This window comes from Oxyura jamaicensis, chromosome Z (assembly GCF_011077185.1).
Source record: "Oxyura jamaicensis isolate SHBP4307 breed ruddy duck chromosome Z, BPBGC_Ojam_1.0, whole genome shotgun sequence".
In the NCBI taxonomy this organism is placed as follows: Eukaryota; Metazoa; Chordata; class Aves; order Anseriformes; family Anatidae; genus Oxyura; species Oxyura jamaicensis.
In genome coordinates this window covers 474668-498966 of record NC_048926.1, presented here as the reverse complement: position 1 = coordinate 498966, position 24299 = coordinate 474668, and the positions used below count along the sequence as shown (strand labels likewise).

General features: G+C 41.2%; 2 protein-coding genes across 2 annotated transcripts in view; both read right to left on the bottom strand.

Moving 5' to 3' along the window:
- NARS1 (asparaginyl-tRNA synthetase 1) overlaps nt 1-226 on the bottom strand; it is a 13173-nt gene extending 12947 nt beyond the window's left edge. Inside the window, exon 1 of the mRNA XM_035310271.1 lies at nt 104-226. Within this exon, the coding sequence (XP_035166162.1) occupies nt 104-146 (43 nt within the window). The 5' untranslated portion in view covers nt 147-226. The remainder of the gene's footprint in view (nt 1-103) is intronic.
- Nucleotides 227-1098: 872 nt separating this feature from the next.
- ATP8B1 (ATPase phospholipid transporting 8B1) lies at nt 1099-23220 on the bottom strand. Its single transcript, XM_035310748.1, has 27 exons — nt 22923-23220; nt 22068-22165; nt 20641-20754; nt 19991-20089; nt 19828-19889; nt 19297-19369; nt 19131-19201; nt 18501-18583; nt 17280-17438; nt 17014-17102; nt 16187-16377; nt 15174-15382; nt 14018-14061; nt 13724-13880; nt 12350-12538; nt 11504-11616; nt 10849-11013; nt 10055-10166; nt 9388-9463; nt 8583-8715; nt 7157-7442; nt 6157-6380; nt 5131-5214; nt 3936-4181; nt 3549-3687; nt 2877-3007; nt 1099-2008 (listed from the first exon to the last, which is right to left on the bottom strand). The coding sequence occupies exons 1-27, from the start codon at nt 23101-23103 to the stop codon at nt 1778-1780; spliced, it is 3759 nt and encodes a 1252-aa protein (XP_035166639.1). The 5' UTR covers nt 23104-23220; the 3' UTR covers nt 1099-1777.
- Between the last annotated feature and the right edge of the window lie 1079 nt (nt 23221-24299).

The following is a 24299-nucleotide window of genomic DNA, read 5'->3' as shown; positions in this document are numbered from 1 at the left end:
TCTGCCCGCGGCGAGGGCCGAGGGGCCGAGGGGCCGAGGGGCCGCGGGGCCGCCCCGCCCCGCTCCCTCGGGCCGCAGGAGGCCGCCCGGCCCCGCGCCTCACCCAGGGCGAGCGCCGCCGTCCTGCCGATGACTTCCCCCGCCATGGCCGCGCTGCCGCAGCGCTACGGAAACGGCCGCCCCGCGCTTCCGCCGCCTTGCATCAGCCGGCACCGCCCCGCCCGGCACGGCCCGGCCCGGCCCGGCACCGCCCCGCTCCGCCCCTGCGAGCAGCCGCGCGGCCGAAGCCCTGCCCCGGGAGGTGCGGAGGGGACGGACTCAGGCTCTCTGTGGCGGTGCCCGTGTCCAGGCGCAGCGGCAGGGCCGTGGCAGAGCCCCGGCGGCTCCCCCTGCCCGCCAGGCCGCGCTCCTGTGCTGGGCGGGTGTCGCAGGCCTGGCCCAGGCTGCCCAGAGAGGGGCTGGGGGCTCCTCGGGGAGGTCTCCAGCAGCCGCCTGCACGTGGGGCTGGGCATCCTGCTCGGGGGGCCTGCTGGGCCGGGGGCAGTGAGGCTGTGTGTGATCTGTCCCAGTGACACGTTACAGCTATCTCCATTTCATAGTTAAACTCCTCTCACGCTCCCATTGTTACCCATATACTTACTAGAAAAGAAGCTGAAAACTTTCCTGTATTTAATTTCACTAAATTTTTGCAGTGTACATTCTGTTGAACAAGAGCTGCATTGAAGAAGAGCTGATTTTTACTATAAAACCACTTCAGTAATCAGCCTCAGACCATGAGTCAAAAGCAAAAGCAACATGTTTATACATCTCAAGAATGAAAGTATGTGCAAATATAAGACTCATAAAGAAACACTTTTTACATTGTAAGAATGGTATTTATTCACTAACAATTGATACGTGTTTCATATAAAAACAACTGGTTACCTATCGGTGGCTGCTGTATCTAAAACGGAAATGCACAAACGTCTGAGTTCAAAGGGCAGCTCTGCAGAGATTAAATATGCCTGTTCATAAATACACTGTGTAAGTACGTAGCCACAAGTACTCTGGCCAGCTGGAAAGACAGAGAAACAGAAGTGAGAAAACAAAATCTGATAACTATGGACTCAGATTTCTTTATTCCAGGGAAAATCAAGGAATTAGTTCTGAAAGGAGCAATGGCATATCACTTATACTGACACTATGGAAAGAAAAGTCTCTCAATTTAATGCAGCAAGCTGTAGTCAACCATTCAAGAAATCAAAATGAATAAAAATGACATCTATAAGTGTCAGAATACCCAATAAAGTCTGATGCTGGCTAAAGTTTGTCACCAGATATTTCTTATTCTCAGCTGCACAAGCTCAGATGAGAGTATCTATGACTCTCTCAAAAGTCTGGTCATCTAATATGACATTATCATTGTACAATTTAATGAAATGGTGCACACAAAGTAACTGCTGCTTAGCAGTTTGTTTTCAACGACATAATATGAAATGTAGCTGCAATTTTATGTAAAGAAAAGTTGCAATTCCAGGCGTGGAATTATAATGCCAGTTTTCATACTCTAACACACACATCCTTCAGTTTCACATTAAACAGAAATCAGTTGCACAAGGATAAGTAGCTCTGCAGAGAACTCCTGCCTATTCTGTGCTTTCAGTAGTCCAAAACCAAGAAGTTCTGTGATAAAGCATAAAAATTTGGTTTAAAAAAATATCCTGAGTTTGTTTAAAACAACAACAACAACAATGTGCAATCATTTGGATAAGAAACCTCTCCCCAAAAGTGTAGTAAATCAGCTTGCGTCACGAGCTTCTCTAACTTCTGTGACGGCGTTGCCTAGGACTGCATCTAAAGGAGCTCTCTTTTTCCGTATGCTGCGTCCGGAAGCAATAAGATCAGCGTATCCTCGCTGATGGGAGAAAGCATAAGCAGAACGACGGCTGGATACCCCTCGGCGAAAAGCACTCTGCCTCCTCTTCCACTGTTCTTCTTCTGCCATGTATTTCTTACGGTTTTTCTGAATCTTCATGCATGCAAAGATAAATTAGTTTATGGATTGTAAGGGAAACAACTTGTTTGCATTTTGCATTTACTTTCTTGGGAAATAACCTGATAGGCTTTATTAAAAAACAAACAACAAATAAAAAACAAAACCAGAATCTGCTTAATAGGAGTGTTATCGTGTTTAAATTTGGTTGTTTGAAACAAGAGTATATGAGGTCATGTATCAAAGTTTCTGAAGGACTTACTATATCATTTTGTACTTCATTATTTTCATTTATCTTTGAAACGTCTTTCATTAAAGTGGACTGAAGATGCTTCTACTGAAAGCTATTACTGCGTTTGCATGCTGAAAATTATTAAATACCTTTTTAAACAACTGTGTTACTGAGTCTGTTACTCTGTTACATACATCATAGCCCTCCCTGTGCAGTTTGCCAGCTCAAGGGAAAATAGAAGCAAACCAAATCTGGCCGCTACACCCTGGTACATAATAAAGACACTCCAACATAGTCCAAATACAAAGCAGAAGTAATACCAACAGTAGCTTCAAAGCAGCTTTCTGTGGTTTTACAAAGAAAAGTTCTGGGCCAAGACAAAGGATAAATTAGCCCACACTGAACTGCGTGCTGAGCTTTCACACGTAGCTCTGCATTACACAGTACGTGAGGAAGCCCCGGGAAATAAGCACACATCAAAGCACGGATCCGCATGGATGGCAGAAAGCCACGGCAGCGTTTGTCAGCGGCTAGGAGGCAGGCCTGGCCTGGCCTTTGGAGAGCCCAGCTGCCACTCTCCCCGGCCTGGGACCTTATCTGTTTCCAATATCAGTGCCAATACTGGTGCCTGTAAGTAAACATGTGCCGAAAATAACATAAACCTTTACTCACTCGGTCACTTTCCGAAGGCCAAATTGTCATTGATAAGAAACGCTGTGCCACCACAGGAAGCAAGCAGACAGCGATTGTTAAAGCCATGGTCAGCCAGAGGTACGGCTGTCTCAGAGCATTTGGAGCAGTTCCTAGAAATAACAAGAGGATATTTAGATGTAAGGCAACATATGAAAGATTTATCTCTAGGAAAGTTAGGAAGCTCGCTATTCCTAAAAATAAATGTTTTCCAAATGGCTGCTACTCGCACCTCCCTGCACTTCCAACAAAATCCCAAGGAGCTGATAACAGCATTTGGATGTTTTGCTTTGGGCTTTTACCTTCCACTGATGGCAGCAACTTGGCAAACAAACACCCTGCAAGGTCATCACATTCTCTTTACTTCAAAGCTGCCCCACCAATTTTACCTCAGATTTCATTTGCAAACACCTACTGCTGGGCAGCATCAAGTTCCAGCTTGTTTTCATTGAAAGAAATGAAATATTCTAGTTAAGCTGGCCTACAAACATAACAAAAACCTTCCTTGGAAGTATATTTGTATTCAGCATAATTTTCTTTCACAGGCATTAATTCATGCCATGACATTTTGGCAGTGGTTCTGCTCAAGTCACACAGCTGTGTAAAAATGCTCTTGGGAGATGGGAACAAGACACACAAAACACAAGGACTGACCTGTGAACTGAAAAGCAGAAGGAAAGAGAACATGGATTCCAGCACTGTGGAAGTCAAATGTGATACCAAAGTAAATTGCGATACTCCCAAATACTGAGAAAGCATTAACAAAAGTCCAGTAAGATGTATCCAAACCAATCTGAAAGTAAACAAAAACTCCAAATGAGTTTATTAATTGAAAAACAGATCACTATGAGGACAAACATTTTGGTCAAATAATCTCTCACTCAGTTACATTTCAGTCTGAAAGAGTGTTGTTGACACAGAAGAGAGATGGCAATAACGTAGAAAATTCTGCAAATTGTTATGTTTTTACTAGACATATTTATAAACATGGCCAGAAGCTGTGTTCAGAGCAAGCGACATCAGGAAGCCAAGCTTACTTGCCTGAAGGTTGACAACAAATACAAGAGAAGATGCTGCTGTGACGGCAAACGACTGATAATCTGAAGGTGCTTCTCCATCCTGTCCCATAGTTTGAAGGTAAGCTCCATATGGTATGAAGAAGATTATCAGTGAAGTTATAGCTCCATGAAGCAAACTTAAAAAGAACTTCTTGTAGTTAAAAAGTAAATCTTTCTGTCCCAAAACATACAGTCTAGGGAACCGAAGACTCAATTTGTCGCTCACATCCTTAATAAAGGAAAAAAAAAAAAAAAAAAAAGTTGCTGCAATTTCTTGTTCTCAGTGTGAACCTTGGAATAGTAAGAAATTCAACGATACAATGTCCCAAAGGAAATGGCAGATTCCTTTTTCTGTTCAGTCAGTAGCATGGGCAGCCAAACTTTCCAGAGTAATGCATACAACTGGGAAGAGCTAATACCAGAGGACATCTCTTACAAAGCTGTCACTTACCCCATTTTCTGGACTTAATGGTCTTCTAATGGTCTTCTCCAGCCTAAATGATTCTATGCTTCTAGGTTTTTAGCCCATTATTTGCAAAGACAAGAACGCCTGCAGTTGTGTCACTCTTTACAGCTACGTATTGTTTTGGAGTCTTTCCCCACGCTGTGAATTAGCAGATGAGGGCTATCATCACTGACTTTTAGTCTCTAACATATACTCAAGGGAGAGCTTAGTTTGGTACTGAATTTATTTCTTAAGTTTTACTACAAAAGTAAACACAAGTATTGATTTGCCTGATCAGCTTGTATGGAAAAACAAGCAAAAAAGCACTTGTTCTGTTGAATTACAACAAATGCTGCACACCAAGACTTCCCGCCAAGTACAGTCATTCAAAATTGTTCATTTCCTGCATCTTCAGGCCAGAAGAGCACACAAGGAGTATCTTTTCCATTAATAAAGCTGCCCATTTCTGTGCTCTGTGTGTGATGTCATAGAACAGCAGGTACTGAGAACTGTTTTTTAGCAAACAACACTTGCAATGAAGACCTCTGAATTGATTAACTTTGGCTGTTTCAGTAACCCTCTGCTTATTGTCTTCTGTTACCTCACATCCTTCATAGGAATACATTCAAAAAGGGTGCCTTGTACATAAAACAAAGCCACCAGTTTCAGTGTAATTTAAGACTTGATTCTAAACGCCTCTGAATTCATCTGTTGTTAACAATATGGAGAATACCTGGTCAAACAAGCCAACAAGCAGAACCGGGAGACTGGAATACAATACATTGTACAGCGTGATGAACCAGTCTTCATATGCTGTCTGAAACAGAAGAATTTAAGTAGATAATGATTACCTTTTGATTTCACCTTTTCCTCCTAATTGAGAAAAAAATATGTGCTCTGTTATAGCATTAAATTACCTGTCTCTGTTTACCCAAAAGGCAAGAAACACCTTAGGTCAAACCGCTGTTAAAACCATTTCTAGCATGTATTAAGCCTCCCGCTCCTTACAAACCATCACCACCACCTGACCTGAAACACTGTTGAAACTGAACACCGCACTGAGTGTCAGCATGGTTTATAGCTGCATTTGTGACTGTGATGGGCACTCACACAAAAGTTTGGGAACCCTGGTTTCTTCCCTTTTGTTTTGTCCTAAGCATCCCTAATTTCCACCAGAGAAAACCCTATTAACCTCAGGCAGGGATGCTTGTCTGTGACTATGGCCCTGATGCTCCGTGCTGGACCACACAATTACATCTGCCTGTATTTTGCTTCTGCCCATGGAGCATCTCATCGCTGAAAGTCTTTCTGGCACACAGATAAGCACAACCTTTCAACACTATGTGAACTTCAGGCACTGCCATTTACAATAGCACATTTTGAGCCAGCCGTTCAGGATTAAAAATAAATAAATAAAAATTGTTTTGGTTTCTTATTGATAGATAAATGCACCGTCTCACTTCATCTATGAATATTTAAACAGCGTGGTTAAGAAAGGTTTCCCAAACCACTATTTAACAATCTCTTCCTCCATTCCTCCCTGTACAATCATGATATTGACCGTAACTGTTCTGAAATCATAACCAACTGCTTTGCTTATAAGTAACTAGCTTACTAGTTATAATCAATTCTCCTGCAGAAATTACTGATGTTGAGTTTGGGTTCCCATCACTTCCCAGGTTAAGCTTTTGCTACTCTGCACCGATGAAAAGGAAGACCTGCCTGTTAATAAATAGTAGACAAGAGCATGCCTTCTTACCTGGGCAGAAAAGCCATTAAAGAATGAATACCAGATATGGACTAGTGTAAAAGCAAAGTTTTTGTAGAAAAAATATCTTAGGAACTTGCACATCCTAATGTAAGACCATCGTCCGTGGACCAGCAGCAGTCTTTGGAGGTAGCGGAATTGCCCAAAAGAGTAGTCGCTTGACATGACAGCTTGCATCCCTTCTTGGCCACTGATTCCAACTCCGATGTGGGCAGCTAAGGCAATGAAACAAAGACCACACACGCTGCATTAAACAAAGGGAGAGCAACAACATGACCGAGGGCAAATCTTTCACCACTTCCTTTTCTCTGCTTCTCGTTCTCCTGCCCCATTTTATTTCTGTATACAGCACAAAGGCTTCATTAAAGATTAATACAACAGTGCACACTCCCTTCCTTGCCCTGTTATTTACTGCTCACATCTTCACTGTCATTTGGATTCTCTCTCCATGCTTGTTCCATCTGAATGGATACTGGGAAGTTTGACTGAGGTGAGAAGGAAGTGATGAGACAGAGCAAGCAAACCCCTGAACAAGCTGGTCAGGCAGTTTACAAATACAGACTTCCTAACATAAACCATGTCCAAGAAGTTTGTTTTTCAATGGGCTTCCTCACCAAGTGTTTCAAAGAACGCCAGTTGCAATACAGCAGGCTAATGCCTCCAAGCAACGGGCACCTAAGCTCTTCTTTTCTCTTTATATTAGACTTGTAACCCCCAACATGGTAACAGGTGTAAATCAAGGCCCTTCTCAGGGAATGTCTAAATAAAAGGCTAAAATATATCACCAAAACCCACTAACCATTTCATAAAGGGAAGTTTCTTCAAAAAGGGAAAGCGCAGGCATAGAAGGTAACAAGGATGCAAGAAATGTTAATGTAGGTAATGAAACAGATGGTACAGTCTTCTTAACAAGCAGAAATAGCGAAGAGGTTGTGGAAGAACTCCCAGAAGAGATGTTTCCTACCGAGAGAAGTCTTAACAGCTGCCTTACTTTTAATCATGTTCACATCATTGGCACCGTCCCCAATAGCCAGAGTAATAGCTTTCTTGTATTTCTTCACGAGCTCAACCACCATGGCTTTTTGTTTCGGAGTCACTCGACAGCAGATCACAGCCTTGCATTCGCATGCCAAATCAACAAAGTTCTTCTGCTGCTGCTCTTTGTAAGCTTCAGCCTTTCTTCTCTTCTCCATTTGCTTTTGTTTCTCTTCTGCTGTTCTGGGGAATTTCAGTTTAAGTTTCTTTTTCTTCTTTTTCTTCTCTAGCAGGATTTCATTCTGTGTAACAAAAACGTTATGTTCCCTTCTACACCATTTAAAATAGCACTCCTAGGGCTGCCTATACACACTACACTCTTAACTTCATTATATCCCATTTATAGCATTTTAATGAAACACTCGTGCAGAGGAGTGAACAAACAGCCATGGAAACAATGAAAAGAACATATCTGGTGGGATTAACAAAATCAAAATGCTTGTATTTAGTGTCGCAGCACTTCTTGCAGAGTACAAAGGAATATTTCTTCTGATGGGAGCTAATTCACTTTTGAAAAACATTCTGATATTGAAACTTGCCTCTTTCTATAGGAAGCATGACCACGCTCAGCAAAGGTGGAAGTTTTCTATAAATACCCAAGTGAACGCTGGAGCAGTACCTCTGGAATATTGGGTAGCAGACCTGTGATCTTACCAGATGCTCCTGCTAGATAACTTTGAGAGACTTCCAACCTGCTTTCTATGCCTTACATACAACAGCGTTTCTTTATACAGAATAAAGGCTTAGAGCTGGGATGCTGAAATGTGGCAGACGGTGTGTAGCTCTTCACTGGACTCTCTTCTTGTCAGCTGTCTGTTAAAGCAGCCTGCCAACAGGGTGGGTAATAGTCACTGAATTACTGCTAGCCACTTCTGCCAAAAGCTCTTTTCTGCTTTCTAAGCTCCTGTAAGAGCACTACATTGCAAGACTGAGCAGAAAACTTGTCTTTTGTTTCTACACTTTCACTTCCATCTTTCATTTGAAGCATGATTTCTGTGTCTATACTGAAGCCACGCATCCTCTGCAGCTGGCAGTCATCTCTTTCCCTTCCTCATTTTTCTTCCATTAGACTGGCATCCTCATGAAAAATAAACACTGAAAATCAGGCTGTGCTTTTGCAGAGGTTTGGTTTTACTTTGATGATTTGGTGATTTGAAAAGCCCGAGCCATTACTTTCTTTACTGAGGCCTATTTTCAACCTTCAAAACTAAAAATATTTTTGAACATAAATATCAAACAGAGATGGTCAACTGGTGGCACAAGGGCCAAAGAATTTTCATTGACTGGTTTAGCAAAGCAGACAAATGAATGGAGTGAAGGACACTGTGACGTGGTAGTATCCCCAAATCTCAAATACACAGGAGATCCTCCTTTCTACGTACCAACCAGGAGCCAGTAATTATTAAAGCACGATCTCTACTACCCTGAAAGAAGGGCTCATTCATTCTTAGAGAGGAATGTGTACTTGATCCAGCTCTGTTCCTCTGGTTTTCCAACCTCGTTTGAAGAAGAGCACTGGAAAGAAAAGTGGATACATTACAGAAAAATCAAGGATAAACTTTAAACTAAGATAAAATTTGCAGATGCGGTGCTTAGGGACATAATTTATTGGTGGACTCAGTAATGTCAGGTTGATGATTGGACTTGATGATCTTAGGGGTCTTTTCCAACCTAAATGATTGTATGGTTCAGTGATTCTATAAATCAGTCCCAGTCTGCAATAGAAACACTTCTGATCAACTAGCAACACTTATTTTTCCAAGAAACTTAGAAAACTTTAATTTTAAAAGTCAGTTCTTCAGAATCATAAAGCAAATGTATCTCCTCAATATCAATGTTTTCCTAATAAAGGTTGCAGGTTTTTAATCAGTTGCACTCCAAAGCACACAGAACTTAACTCCACTTTTCTGAACTAAAAATTTAATGTCAAGAGTTGTTGACCTAGAACTTAAAACCTCCTCCAAATAAGATATCACCACCTTTACCCACAGTGAAGATGTTGCTTTGTAAAATTACAATTCCAGAAAAAGCCAAGAAACAGACAGCATACAGCTAAACAACAGCCAGCAAATGCTGCTCAGGCACTGAAGAACCATTGTGGGATAAACCAATGTTACTGCTGGCATAATTTTAAAAACTGAACATTTTTAACTCCTACACAAGAAATTTTCTGTGCTTTTCACTTGCCTGATATCTTCTCCATAGCAGATTGTTGTCTCATCTGTTAAGAGTTCACAAGAAAATCCAATATTTTCAGCGGTTTCTACAATTAAAAATAAAAAAATAAAAAATAAAAGAGGAAAGCATCTACCTAAAGTTCAGTCCTGAGTAACTACTGGGGGCAGCCAGAAGTACATGAACTCCTCTTAAGTAATCTTTGAAGTTCTGTTTCAGCATGGCATGTTCCCTTTCACCACCACATAGCATGGAGGAACAGGACAAATAAATCTTAGTACAGAGAAGCTGGGGGGAATGCTTCTATATTATTTCCCATAGAATAACCACGTCCTATATACGACGCTGATCTGGCTGCACCTCTATCCATGCTGTAGGACCTGGATTTCATTGTCAAAAGACAAGTTTGGCACATAAGTGTTCGGCCTTAAGAGCCAGGCAAGCCTGGTAGCAATAAAGTTTTTTTTTTTTTTTCTTTTTTTTTCTTTTTTTTCTCTGGATTGAGAACAGCTGCCATGAACTTCTGCACATTGTAGAAAGTCTTCCAGTTTTGACTTAGATGTACTTTCATACTGTGCTTTTCTAGAAAATGTATTTAATTACAAGTCTGCATCTGTCCCAGTTTATCTTCTAGCTGTTACTGTGTTTTTGCTAGCTCTTTGGCTGTAAACAAACTTACCTTTTTTGTCACCAGTAAGCACCCAGATTTTAATATCTGCTTTTGAAAGTTTGGAAATAGTTTCTGGAACTCCATCCTGTAGTTTGTCTTCAATAGCTGTTGCACCAAGGAGCTGGGAGATATTTGAAACACAGGTATTCAGTAGGATAAACATCTCTGGAAAACTGATTCATTCACAGTAGATAACAACACTATTTTGGCTATGTCTTCAAGCCAGGGTACAGCTCAGGATAAGAATTCAGTAAAGATAATGCCTTTTACATAAAAGTCACTGCACTGAAATACATCTACTAAAATATCAGAAGATAAATTGTTAGAAACTGGACAACTCGAGTTTTCTATAGCTTCTGCATGTTATTAATGGTCAAAATTTTCTTCAAAGGAAAACAAACCCTTTGACATGGAAAAGCTGCATCACAGAGTAGATGCTAGAACTACTCTGGGCCTGAAGGGCATAGTAGCAAATTTGGAGGCTTTTTTTGTTTGCTTGTTAACAACGTATTTGTTGTACAACTACTGGCATCCTGAAATGAACCTGTAAGTTAAAGAAAAACAGGGAAGAACAGGAAGATTGGGCTGGGGGAAAGCAAAATATATATATATTATTTGAGAATAACACATTTCCTTTCATTCTTTTCAACTTTCTCTAGAATTTGTCTTGGTCTTAAAGCCAATAAAATACTAAAAAGATCTAAAGCAAAAAGTCCTATAGACAAGGATAATTTATTTTCAGAAAGATCTGTTTCTTCTTACATAAGAATAGAAGTACACTAAAAATTTAAAGCTTGACTTACAATCAAGTTTTTTTCTATTTCCTCATATACTTTGTCCAGAGCTTCATCACGATTAGTTGTAGCTACACTGGCCTCCGTGAACTTTTTATTCCATGCTTGAAATTCATCATCACTGATGTCTCTGTAGCAGAGGCAGAGTGTTCTAAGAGTTTCATTTGCAAACACCTGAAAAAAATTAAAAAAAAAAAAAAACCTCATATCCACAAAAATTCCCATTGTTTTGAAACCAAACATCAAAGTTACAATCCTAAGCATTACATAAGTCCAATAAAACAAGTGACTGCACAATTAATCTTGAGCATTTTAGAAATGACAAAAACTAAATTATAACTTGCAAGGCAGTCTAAATTGAAAGGCAGTCTCGGGAAGTGACAAATAGAACAGATTTTAGTGACCTGGAATACTCATATAAACAAACAAAAAAGCAATAGACAAAATGTAAGTTCACTTCTCCTGCAAAGATAATGCATTTTTAAAAATATGCATGATAACCTAACGTTGCTCTTATTATTTCTCAGGTTTGGGATAACGTGTAAAGCCAACTATAGCCCTGCATTTGTTTAATAGCTTACCAAAAGGACATAAATGAAATTAGATTATGGTCAGAAATAAATTAAATGTGATTGTAAAAACAGAATATAAAATGCAAACATACATCTAGTGCTTCTTCTGTAGCTTCTCTCTTTACATTCCTTGGGTGCAATCGTTCATAAATTACTGTATCAGCTCCTTTACAATACAGCCTTATATTTCCATTGGATTCTCTTACTGTAGAGTGTAATACGAGAGGTGGGACAAAACGTTAAGAGTACATTTAAATAAAGGAATCGTTTCAGGTTAGATTCTTCAGTGTACCGCTGTTAGCTGCCAAAGCTACATGACCACGTTTCCTTGTAGTACCTCGTCCCTAAAATTGTCCAGCTAAGTATCTTGGTTGACGAGTGCATTTCCTTTTCTCTTTCTTGACAGGACAGGATATTTAAATTCCCAAGAATTGTGTTTTTGGCAATGTTTCATACAATATTAACATCTCATCTGCACACAGGAGTTGAGTAGAGACATAGAGTCGAGGTATGATGCACTGTAACTACAACCTTAAAACCAGCAGATCTGTAACTGATTCTAGATTGACTTTTTTTAAAGGTAATTAAAAGCAAAACAAAAAAGGTATTTTTAACTCATCGTGCATTCCTACTTCTTACAAGAAATATACAACTAATTTGCTTTGGGGAATAAGGGGAATTAATTATCTTTTAAAATTTCTTCAAGCTTCTACTAAAGGAGCCACAGATCATCTTCAGCAGAGGCCACATCTGAGCACCAGGACTGTTAAGAAAACACATTTGCACCTAATTACAAAGCCTCTCTTTTGCTATCCAGAACCATGTGAATTAAAATCTCTCATAGGAGTGTGTGTCACACAGCCATTCCACTTAGGAAATGCAAGTGATCTATCCTACAGGAGGTCTTAGAAATTAGAGGTTGTTTGTAGTCAACTTACCGATGACAGACATTCGTTTTCTATCACTGTTGAAATCCAAGATAGCAAGGACATCGTAAGTTTTTTCAGTCCCCATTTCACTTATCGTGATGGTATTTTGTGTTCGTGAGAGAAAAACGTAGCCAAAGTTTCTGGCTGCTGTAACCAAGGCCCCTTCGTCTGGGGAGGCTGCCTGGTAATTGATCTGACCTGCATTGTTGATACAGTGAAAAGGAAAGAAAGCCAGGGTACACCTGAGCATTACAGGGGCACTCAGACCCCACAGCTCAATACTTCACACCCATTCTTTGTAACTGACAGCTGGACATGCAATGCCATGTCCTTTCCCTTTCTGAAATGGGGTCCGATACACTGCTGCAGCACCCACCAGCAGTGCCATGAGAGTAGGACTAGGGACTCCCCCTTCCCATCAGGTGTACTTTCCAAACAGAGTAAGTCACTGAACCTCTTCCTTCCATGTATAAAGGCAAAAACTTACTTCTCTGTCTCGAGACAAGTAAAACTTAAGTATCTCAATTTCTTAGTATTTTTATTTAAGCATTTCCAAAGGAAGTGCAAAAAAAACACCAGCAACAACAACAAAATCACAAATCCTTGGCCCAAAACACCAACATAATGGAAATAACCCCAAAAACATCAGTAGGAAGAGCAAGAAGTACAGGAAACTGCTCGTTTCACAAAGATCTCACAAAGATGCGAGTAAAGCAGTGCTACTCTTCTCTTGTGTTGAGCATATTTTATTTATCTTTCAACCTGATTTTCCACATGAATTCCTCAATACCCATTCACCTTCAAATTCAGTTTCTGTCACACTTCTGTTATTCACCTTGGTTATTTGCTGCTGATATTCTTAGAACAGACATACACAGTTTGTGTACAGCTATGGGCTGTACTTTGTGGAGTAAGCAAACGAAACCTTTCTGCTGAAAATGCTTGTTTTTCCACACTGAAAACAAGTTTCCAAAAGTGTTTCCATTTTCACATTTGTGTGTGGAACCAGAGACTATGCCAGTATCATTTTCATTTTATTTGAGGTCTATGCTTTGGAGATTTTAAAGATGTATTTGAATAGACAGAAGATCAGTAACAGGAAACACAAGCCCTCTGTATAAGCTGTTCCACTACCTTTCTAAATCTGTTGTTACTCAAGACGCACATTTGTCAAAACTGTAACCATCATAAAGACAATCCTCCTTATGTAAACAGGGAAATTCAGTACAGGAAATAGCCCAGGACCTTGCTTTTGTTTAACTTAAAAGAGCAACCTAACACTCCTCCTCACTTATGGGATCAACATTAGTGCTGGACCTCTGTTGTGTAACTGGACTTCAATCACTGTTTCCCCTTACACAAGAGAAAAAAAATGATACTCACCATCAGAAACATCGACCATGACTGTGTGACAAATAGCAAGCAGAAGAAAGAACTTTTGGATTTCTGGGTCCTTTCTGGACTTTATTTGCTCTATCAGGTAGTGATCATAGAACAAGAACTTTCCATCTGCGTACATGTTCCAGCTGAAATCCACTTGCTGCTTAGAAAACATAAGAGAGAGTTTGAGTTATCTCTTGTGAAATTCTTCGTGCCTACCTGCATCCCTTCATACCTTGGCAAGGCAACCTTCCCTACAAACTGCAGGGACTTTGCCGCCAGGTCAGACCAACCTACCTCCGGGTGGCTCGGAAGCTGCCCTGCTCCATCGCGGCAGTCTCCTGCAATGCAAGCACCATCAGTTGGAAGGCACAGGGCAAAAAAATTGAAGCTTTTACAACTCGTTCACAGTCAACAGTATATAGAATATTTTTATCTATCACACTAGAACATCTCTGATTTAAAAAAAAAAAAAAAGGCAAATTCATTCACAGCAGCAGTACTTTGTGTTTTGTCAGGTGTAACTAACTGTCTATGCCAGTGATACCAAAGCAAAAACAGGAAAAGGAGAATGTGGTGGAATTTATGAAACATTTAGATTTAACTCTGTTAAAACAAGATGGGTAAAACGTCCATCTTGTTTTACCAGAGCTTTTACTGTCAGAAGTTTCTCTTCTCTCTTCAGAGGTAAGATGTTTAAAAAGCATACGGTATTAGCACACTGCTCTTTGTTGTTTGAACTGACCAAACAATAGCTCAGTTTGGAGCACATCACTGTGTATTCCAAACACTGAAGTCCAGACAGGTTTGGAAATGGAAGTAACTAACATTAAAGTGAAAAGCTGCTGTTATTATTGCACTTTCTTATTCGTTTCCAGGTTCATTTCCAGAAATGTTCCCAGAGCATTTCTACAAAAAGCAAGGCATTCTGTAAATTAGTCATTTCTGACTTTTATACTGTGAAGTTTCCACTCAACTCCATCCATTTCCCCTTTTTATAGAGGAAAACAATGGTAGAAGTCCAACAATTCAGTTTTGCTGGAGCTTTGCTCAATGCCAGGGCTATATTGTGGAAGCTCAGTAAGAAGACTCAAACCAGCATTAAAGGGCCTCCCCTTCAGTGGGAGGGTGCAGCCTGGGAGCACTTCTGTTTCCCTGTGGATCTCTGCAAATGCTCCTGCAAGTTTCTCCTGCCAGACAGAGATCACAGGGCACAAGCATGCTGCAGGGCAGGGCAGGCTGGACCAGCACTGTGCCATGCCCCCGGGGACCAGCATTGCACCTGGGGCCAGCTGGGCAGAGCCCCCTCCCCCCGGCTCTGTATCCATGCGTGGAGTGAGCAGTGTCACTGCCATCAGCAAAAAGGACCCCTGGTACTGAAATGCTTTGGCATTTGCTATGGAAATCAAAGCTGGTTGACGCCGTGGGGTGCAGCAGCATGGCACAGACTTACCGTATCTTTGGCCGTTTATGCAACATTTTTTAAATGTCATGATGTTCTGTGTGAGCGTTCCTGTCTTATCAGAGAAGATGTAGTGGATCTGCCCCAGCTGTTCGTTCAGCGTGGTGGTTCTGGCCTTGGCGGCCGTGTCCTTCTCGGAGTAATACATTTGCAGGTCCCAGTTTATAAAATAGCTTTGGCCCAAACGAATCACTTCAACACTAAATGAAATAAAACAAAAGTTCTTACTTCCAGCTGTACGTCAAAGCAATGACATTTTATCAGCGTATTACAGAGCACCATCACCCCTAGACAGGCCTCTCAAACTAACGTCAGACCACACAGCTCAGCTTCAACAGCTGGGGAAGAGTCTCAAATGGCCTGATCAAGCCAAAAGTATTGATGACGATGCTCCCATAACAAATGGGAATCCCACTTGGGAACAGCATTTTAAGTACAGTTTGGAGAATAAGATGTAGGAGGCTGAAAGAGATTAAATATGTTCCAGACAGGCTTGTCAAGAGTAAAGTTATCCATACTTCATTGAGCGTTAAGGCCTCTGGTTTGAAGAATAGTGGAGTATATGTTTTTTTCATTTTATTTTACATGTAGGTTCCTTCATGCACTGTAAGACTGTAGAATTACGTTATGAAAAATACTAGCAAGATCAAGCCTCCTGTATTTTCACAGATCACTGCCTTGGATTTTTTTTCCTTAGTCAAAGTATAAAGTATATATGCTTAATACTGTAAGAAAAGCTTGATACTTTAAATTCTGAGTCAAAAAACTTTGTGATGATTTTATATGAAAATGATACATAACAGATCACTTTCTTCTAAAATCCCAGTGAAGAGGGTGAGTATATCCAACGTCTTTTCAGGAAGACACATCAGTGTGCTTTCCCATCCACAGGGAAGCTGCCTCTGTTACCACCAATGGAAAACTAAGTTCATTCACCATTAATTCCAAAGTTTAGTAACTCATCCCTATCACCAGTTCAGCTGTTGAATGGCCTATTTACTTACCTCACATAGAGGGAAATGGGAACCATGGTGTTCAGAACAATGATATATCCCCAGAAGTTAAGGAAGCCGCGATACGGAGGACTGTAGTCTTCAGCGTCGTAGAGGTACCAAGAGGAGTTGCCAATCTGCTGCTCCCAGTACGTGTGCCCAATGGCAAGGCCAGCTGACAGCAGGATGAGGACCAGAAAAATCTGCAGTGTACACAGAGAGGCCTGTCAGACACTTCAGAAATGTTTGCTAGGCATAACTCTGAAATCTCCACGTTCAAACGTGTATTCAAATATTACATGTATTTTTAAGTAAAAAGAAGGGGAGCAAATCTTTCCCACAAAATAGTCTCTTCAAATAATCAGGGCTCTAATTTTAGTCTATTTCCCAAGCGTAGTTTTTTATGTTTTTACATGTGCTTAAGCAGGCACTGAGTAGGGCACCCGAACGTGCTCAGAGCAAGGGCAGAACCACAGTCATGTTGCCAGATGCCTCTACCTGCCCGCAGTCCAGCTCTTTTTTCCTCTTTCAGCACTTCTCCAAGTGCTGAACAGACCGCAGGACCAGGACCCAGGTCCTCAAGGCTCTACCCAGCAGCTCTGTGCAGACCAGAAGCACCGACTGCACTGCTTTTGGAGCACGCTCCTGCATTGCGTTGGCTGCCCATCATCTGCAGTGAAGGATCACAGATTCCACCAACAGCAAGGCACCTTTTTAGATTCCTCCCCCTACTGCATCCCAACCCAAAACAAACTTTCAACAAACTTTCCTAAATTTGCATTCACTCTATTCACTTAAAAGTGAACTCAAACATCTGAATTTTAAAGAAAACATCTTACAGTATAAACCATGTAATTCATAAGGGAGTCAATTTTTGTCCTTTTAAATTTTGTCTTTCCACTATTTTTCATTATTTTTGTATCAGCACCTAAATATAAAGAAAAAAATAAAGATGTAATACATTAACAAGTATTAGTATTACTATTTTACAAACCAGGGACATAAAATATAGTCAAATTTCATAGGAGAAAGACACAATTTCCTTCCTAAAGGCACACTCTTAGTGAATAAATGTTACATGTTCATTTGTTCATTTCATAAATACCTGCAAAGATGACAACTCCATGGCAGAAGTCTGTATTCCTAATTTTACATCCACGTAGTAAGATCTTATCAGCATCTAACGCATAACTCATGTTTCTCCAAAATAATGTTCCTGTGAACTTATCCAGTCTGTTATTAGGTTCTTCACATTCAATCAGACCTAAATTTTCAGGAGAATATGTTTAATATACAATAGTTAGATAAAAATGGATCAGTTTGTACCCACCATACAAGTTACTTTACTTTGTGGATATTTGTTGTTTTGTACGCTTGTTCTAAACAAGCCATGTATGTGAGATTGTGTGTGTACAAATATTCAGTGCTGTGTTGTTGACATTTTAAAAATGGCTTCTTGGGTGGCCTTTCATTTTCCAGACTGAAACAGAAGAAATAATTCATTTCTGCACCAAGATCAGTACACACAGCATTTACTGCCAAAGAGGATGCTTTTCTTCTCCAAGTTTCTTTTATTATTTCTCAAGTTTTAACAACGGCCTGCCTACAAGAGCAAGTCTCTCTCTGGATCTCTCTAGGATGAACACAGTGTTCAGCTCATTTTGCCATTGAAGACTTACCAGCAATGATCACACAAGGAAAGACAAATCTCATGAAATAAGCTGCTACTTGTTCAGATATCTGTGAATATTTCAGCTAAAAAAGAGACCCCTTACTCTGACTCTTAGAACTTGCCCTATTCCCACTGTGTACTTTATGACTGGTCACTTTTTGTTTCCAACCCCAAACTAAATACCTAAGTGTAAATGGCAACACAAATGCTGATCACTACAGAGAAACACAGAACGGTACTCCGAGGCCCAAACGGCAGTGTCCCCAGCCCTGCACCCTGTCTGTAATCAAAACTGGTGGATGTGCAAGGAAGAGAAGCACTGGAGCAGGCACCCCAAAACCCCAAAATCAAACATAGAAACAAAAAAAAGAAAGCAGGAAGGCAAATGCTAATAAAGGGGCCTGTCCTCCCTGCTCAGTGTCATATCTCATTCGTGGCAAAGGTCTTATCTTCAGATAGACTGTATTTTGCTCAGCAGCAGCTTCCTTGTGCAATTTGCCAATGCTGTCTTGTGACAAAAGCTAGGAAGCCACTAACTCCAGCGTCACAAGAACCATTAGCAATGTTTCAGTCTACACCTGTGTTTTATTTATTTGTACTGTAAACTGAGCAACATTTGAATAGCTGTAACAATAAAAATGCAACTGTACAAACCATTAAAGTCTGCCATCGCACTTTCTTCTTGAAGATACTTGTCTGTTACCTCCAGCGCCATTTTGAATTTTAAGTTAGTCTCACTAAAAAGAAAGGATAAAAAGGTCATTTTATTAAAAACATTGATACGGGAAGGAAGATTGAACAAAATTAAACTAAGCAAAACAATACGCCATAGACAGCAACCTCCCACTTGGAAGCAACGAGCTGAGCTATGCATCGGCATGGATGAGAAACATTCGTGAACAACGGGACTAGTTCTTACACTGCTCGGTTGTTTCTCCTCACAAATGAAACCTGACACGGTAGCACCCCTGTACTTAGAAAAGCGAGGGTGCTCAGAAACACTGCTTTTCTAAAGCAATATTTAAGTTTGATTAATAGTTATTCGAAAACAGGATTTAATAAGTGACATTGTTAAAAGTTCCAACTGAGAACAAACATTTGCAATATAAACAGATCCTTCTTCTGCATGATTAATCATTGTTTTTAAGATCACTAAAAGCTGAGTGAGGAAATAATTGTTTATTCAGAAAAGCTATCATTTCAGCTAATTTAGGTGCAGTCCATATCACTACAGCCTCTTCTAAAATAAAAATAAATCTACAAAATCCTTAAGTAGAGCCTTACCCATCTAGTTCAGCTGTCTCTACATAGCAGAGACTGTTTGGTTCTGAGCTGGATAACAGCAAAATATCAGCCTAGTGAAACAAATAAATAAGCAGCAAATAAATCCAAGTCAATATTTGTACAGAATTCTGTAGAAACATAAAACAAACATATCTAAAGCACTTACAGGAACGAAAGTATTTTTCTTCAGACGAATGATATCACCAACTTTAATATCTTTCCATTTTGTGTTTTTGAACCTAATATCAAGATAGTTTAATGATTATTACTATTTAAACTAGAACAGTATACAATCTATAAATCTTGAAATATTAAACTTTCCTTAGTATGAAAATATTACATCTTGGTGAGATGTGGTTATTTGTTTTGTTTTGTTTTGGAAACTGCAGTTTAGTTGGAAATCTAAAACTTAGAAGACAACCTACCTCGGCTCTTTCCTGTTCACCCATAAATGAATTTCTGTCCAACTCCCCAAGTAAGTTGCTCTTAGCACAGATTTACTGTCACAGAACTAAGTTTAAATGACTCCTTCGGGCAATTCTCTTCTGTTTCCAATTAGGTTTTCACACAGACGTATGGAACAGTAGAGAACAAAAAGCTGAACTTTCCTTGTCATCTGTGGTTTACGATCTGTGATGAAGCTTTGTACCAAAGCAATAAACTTTACTTGCTAAGTTAAGAAGTGAAGAGTACAAACCTTCCATCCCTGATGACTTCACATGTTCTGTTATTAACCTCGTTGTCCATCCTGTGACGGGCCTGAAAACCAGGAGCAGAGAATGTACTCCCCACTGCATATCACAGCTGAAGAACAACACTGCTTTCTTTTGCTTTTATTATTAACAGAACGTGTTGCTTACTATGTCATCCACTAGATCTTTGACTGCAGTTATTCCCAGGACCAAGAGTAAGGGCACCAGCGTTGTATACCATGACAGTGTAGATATTTGAGGAATCGCCTGTCAGAGACAAAGAGAAACAGCTCAATACTGGATTGTTATCAAACTCAATTCAGAGACATTAAGGACTGGGGCAGTTAAAACACAAAAAGGAAAACCAACACATCAGAGAGAGAATTTTAAGGCAGGTTGTGAAGATGAAAAAATCTCTGGGGGAGATTTTGATGGTGCTGCTGTACCGTAGTGCTGTTTTCTCTTTAACAACTGTAATTGCTCATATTTTCTGTTGGTGCTTCTGGTTCATGAATGGGACTTGAAAGCCATCATATTGTACAGAGTAATAGCCGAAAGAAACACCTTGTCCTCAAAAAAAATCATAAAATCTGCAACTAGCTCACCTTAGCTAATCCAAAACTAGGGTAGGCTGATCCGGATTTCTGTTAAGACGTGCCTAGTTTCTCTAACAGTTCAGCTACAGTCCCTTACGCAGCAACCTGCAATTTCCTAACAGGATAGCAATGAACAGTTTCATAAGCAGTATTCAGCTCAGTAGATTAGCAACTCAAACTCACTTCGCAGTTAATGTTCTCTCTTTATAAACTGTGCCTTACCTGCAAAATGAGAAGGACCAGGAAATAGAAGTTGGCTGCTCTTTTAAACTGTTCAAACAGATTCAGCGGTAAAAAAGTGATGGGGTTGTACTTGTATGTCTTAATTGCATTTCCCTGTTGAAGAAACCAAATGTCATTCACAATACCAGATTCTTCTTACTTTACAAATGTGCAGTTCATATTTTTAAGTAAAGCATTTTACTAGTGAAAACTTTCCTATAAACTTTGTTAGAGCTGTACCTCTCGTCAAGTTTCACACAGGTCACTGTCTTAATGAAACCAGACAAAAAGGTCTGCACTGACATTAACACATCCCAAAAAGCACCTCACCCTTCCACTCTAGCTACCGCAAGGACTACAGAGCATCACAGAGTCACCACGTGGAAAGGAGACAGCCTGGCCCAGGTGAGTGACACAGTGCACATGGCACTGCCAGAAGGGCACGGAGAAGGGGGAGACGGGGGGACTTCAGTGCTCTCCCTGTCCTATGCAGTGTTCTCTCTGATGCATGTCAATTTTATTTGCTGCATACACAGTATCACTATTAGGGATACAATTGGTCTCAGATGTCAAACCAGGAACAATGCATCCAGACACAAAAGGCTTTTAATCAGACTTGTTCAGGAGGGACAATGTGAGACCCAGCAGAGGTTAACCTGATAAGTGGCGGTCCCTACCTAGCTGAAGCATAAAGGACTTCCATTTAATAATGGCTCCAACTGTAGAAGCTTTACTATTAAATGTCCATAGCCATGCATGAAATAACCCAAACTGCCTCACAAGAACAAGGTGGATACCACAGCACACACAAGGAAACTACACAGGTCAATGCATCACGGATAGAGCCAGACAGTCCACACACAGTCCCATCCCTATTGTGCACCACATACTAGCACAAAAGCTTACATACTTGGCAAAGTTAAAAAATTAGGATCAGAAAAAAATACTGAGCCTTTTGTCTTGAGAGTTGAGATTTTCTTTAAAAAGTTGCCTTAATCATAATTAGGTGGATTCGGAATGACACTGTTTAAATGACTGAACATTCCCAAAGGTCTACTTTTAAGACTGCCTCAATCTAGCTTTATCGGGATATTGCTTAATGTTACATGAAGACTTCTTATACAAAAGATGACACCTTTCTGGATGTTTGTAACAGCCATGGTTGAGCAGATAAAACTCAGAATTTGGACTGAGGACACCTGGCTTCTAATTCTCTATCTCATCTTAAGCAAGTCTCTTGATACTTTGTTTTTTCATTCACAAAGCCAAAGTCAATTACATTTCTTTACCTCTGCTGGAAAGCCTAAGGAAGTGTTAATTGTGGTTTTTAGATGAGTCAAAAATGCTTGGAAAGATCTTATTGACATTAAGAAAGCATTCACCCTGAGAAGTACTATAATCACATAACTGAGATATAGAAAACTTACTGCATATTTGCTTTTTTTGAAGCACAGAAGTATTGTTCTTTTAAACTGGGGCTGCTCATGGAAGTGTTGATCATTTGCTTTAACTTGCCAGCTGCAGTCTGGAAGAGACAAGGTGAAAATGGGTCAATATCTGATTGCTGTAAACACGAGGAAGCCAATCTGTCTTCCCTTTCTTTCAAATGCCATATTTGTAAGGTACTTTCAATTGAAGCAAGACTGGTACCTGCTTTTCTTCTTACAGTGTCTAAAAAAGGGTTTTCAAGAAATGACCAGATTATTTGTTTTTATTAAAAGTTAAAATATAATCTCAGCAAGGAAGAAGTAAAATAACAATTTGGAAGTTCTATGAGAAAATGAAAACTTTGAGGAACATTTAGGCTGAATTCCCTTCTTTCCCCTTTTCCTGTTTGCTTTTGGTAACACCTTGATAGGGCCTTTACCATTTAGAAATATGTGGAAACCAACCCACTGAACAGAAAAAAATGGCTTGTACTGGTTCAAATTTCCAGGAGATGGGGAAGACAAGTTAACTGATGTTCTGTTCAAGCAGTTCTCAGACCACAGGTTACGTACATCTAGCACCTGCCTTAATTACCATGAGGTCACCAGGCAGATCATTAGTTGTATGCAACAGGCAGTGGCACAGAACTCTGGTTGTAGACTGGAATTAAGTTGATTTTCATACCGGTATTTGTTAGAATGAATTGCTGCCAATCGCTCATTCAGACATTTGGACAAGCCATTCCAAATCCTATCTGACAAATAAGCCACAAAAAGCAAATTGATCCACACGCAGCTCAGCATCTGTACTGAGGATCATTTGCTGCCCAAAGCAAGTTCCTAACCTAACGGTACCTTTTCTCAGTGTCTCTCGGCTCTCCTCAGTGCCTCTGTTGGTTTGGGTTTGTTCTGATTCAACACCAGGCTGCCGGCTGTCCAGCTCGTCCTCCGTGTCGTCGTCGCTGTAGGGCACCACCTCATCGTTGGGCTGGGAATCCTCATCGAAGGTGGTCTCTGAATCCCTTTCCGAGCTCATGCCGCTAGCGCCCTGCAAACATTTTGTAAAGGTTCAGGAGCGGAGGTATCGGAGCAAGCACTGCAAAGCATGTCCCCAGAAGTTCACTCTGTCAGTACCGGCCAGCAAAACCCACGTTTGAAACCGGTTTCCCTGGAAGAGCTTAGAGCACAGGCTTGGTTTGCAAGTACGGGCTGAAGTCACGCGGCAGTTATGTTCACAGCAAGTCCCTCATTACCGTTGTGCTGTATGTAATTAGACACACTCACACGGCAGACCAAGGAACACCCTACAGCCATGACGCAGGACATCGTTAATGGGACACGGAGATGAGCAAGCCCACGAACACCCGAAACCCAGGGGCCACGCCACTGACCTGCACGGAGGGGTCAGGATGAGAGGGGCTGCGGGAGCTGCAGCCTCCTTCGGCGTTTTTAGATCACCGAGACGACTCCTGCAGCTTCAGCTGTTTGCTGCAGTGGACAGCGCCCCACTGACTGGCTGTAAGCTAAATCCAGAATCCATCTACTGGAGTGCAGCTCCACCCCTCCCGTCCCACACAGCCACCCGCACAACTCCTAGGTGGTTTCCATCTCCGCCTGGCCAGCCCATCGCTTTGCTGGGTGTCCTGGCATTTTAATTACCAATCCTTACAACAGTTTAGATTGTTCTGATGAGTGTGCCCTGCTCATTCCTAGCCAGGCGATTCCCAAACTCTTTGTACGGAAGCTCCAATTACTTGCTTGTGTTTCTGAGGACCACCACTTCAGAACTGGTTCTGATCCGTCTGCGCTAGCACAGTGAAAGCTGTAGGAAATTACAAGCCCCGAGGAGAGGAAGGGGCTCCATCGCTCCGGGGGATTCTGGCAGGGCCCTGTGTGCACCAGGAAGCCCCTCAGCCCCAGCCAGCCTCACCTCACCCCCCCCAGCACCGGCACCAGCAGCCCCGTTCTGGCTCAGCCCTGATGCTTGGGAGGAACGCCGGCCTCCAGCTCAGCCATGCCTGTGTCCCCTCCAGCTGTGCCCCACGCTGTGCACCTCTGACCATCGCTGGTCCCTTCCCAGCACGGGGACATCGCCGTCCTGCGGGCAGCAGCCCCACTCAGCTGCCCCCACAGAGGCAGCGGGCAGGCCGGGCCGCGTAACGTGATGTGTAGGAGCCCGCTGCCCAGCACCTGCCTGCTGAACCTCGCTGTAAAAAGAGCCCGGCCTCGGGA

What these genes read in the sequence shown, in the direction of transcription:
- ATP8B1 (XM_035310748.1), bottom strand. Translation starts at nt 23,103, where the DNA reads ATGAGCTCGGAAAGGGATTCAGAGACCACCTTCGATGAGGATTCCCAG. An exon ending in AAGATCTAGTGGATGACATA is followed by an intron (nt 19,890 to 19,990) that starts GTAAGCAACACG and finishes CCTGGTTTTCAG; the next exon opens with GCCCGTCACAGGATGGACAA. An exon ending in TAATTACTGGCTCCTGGTTG is followed by an intron (nt 7,443 to 8,582) that starts GTACGTAGAAAG and finishes TTTGTTACACAG; the next exon opens with AATGAAATCCTGCTAGAGAA.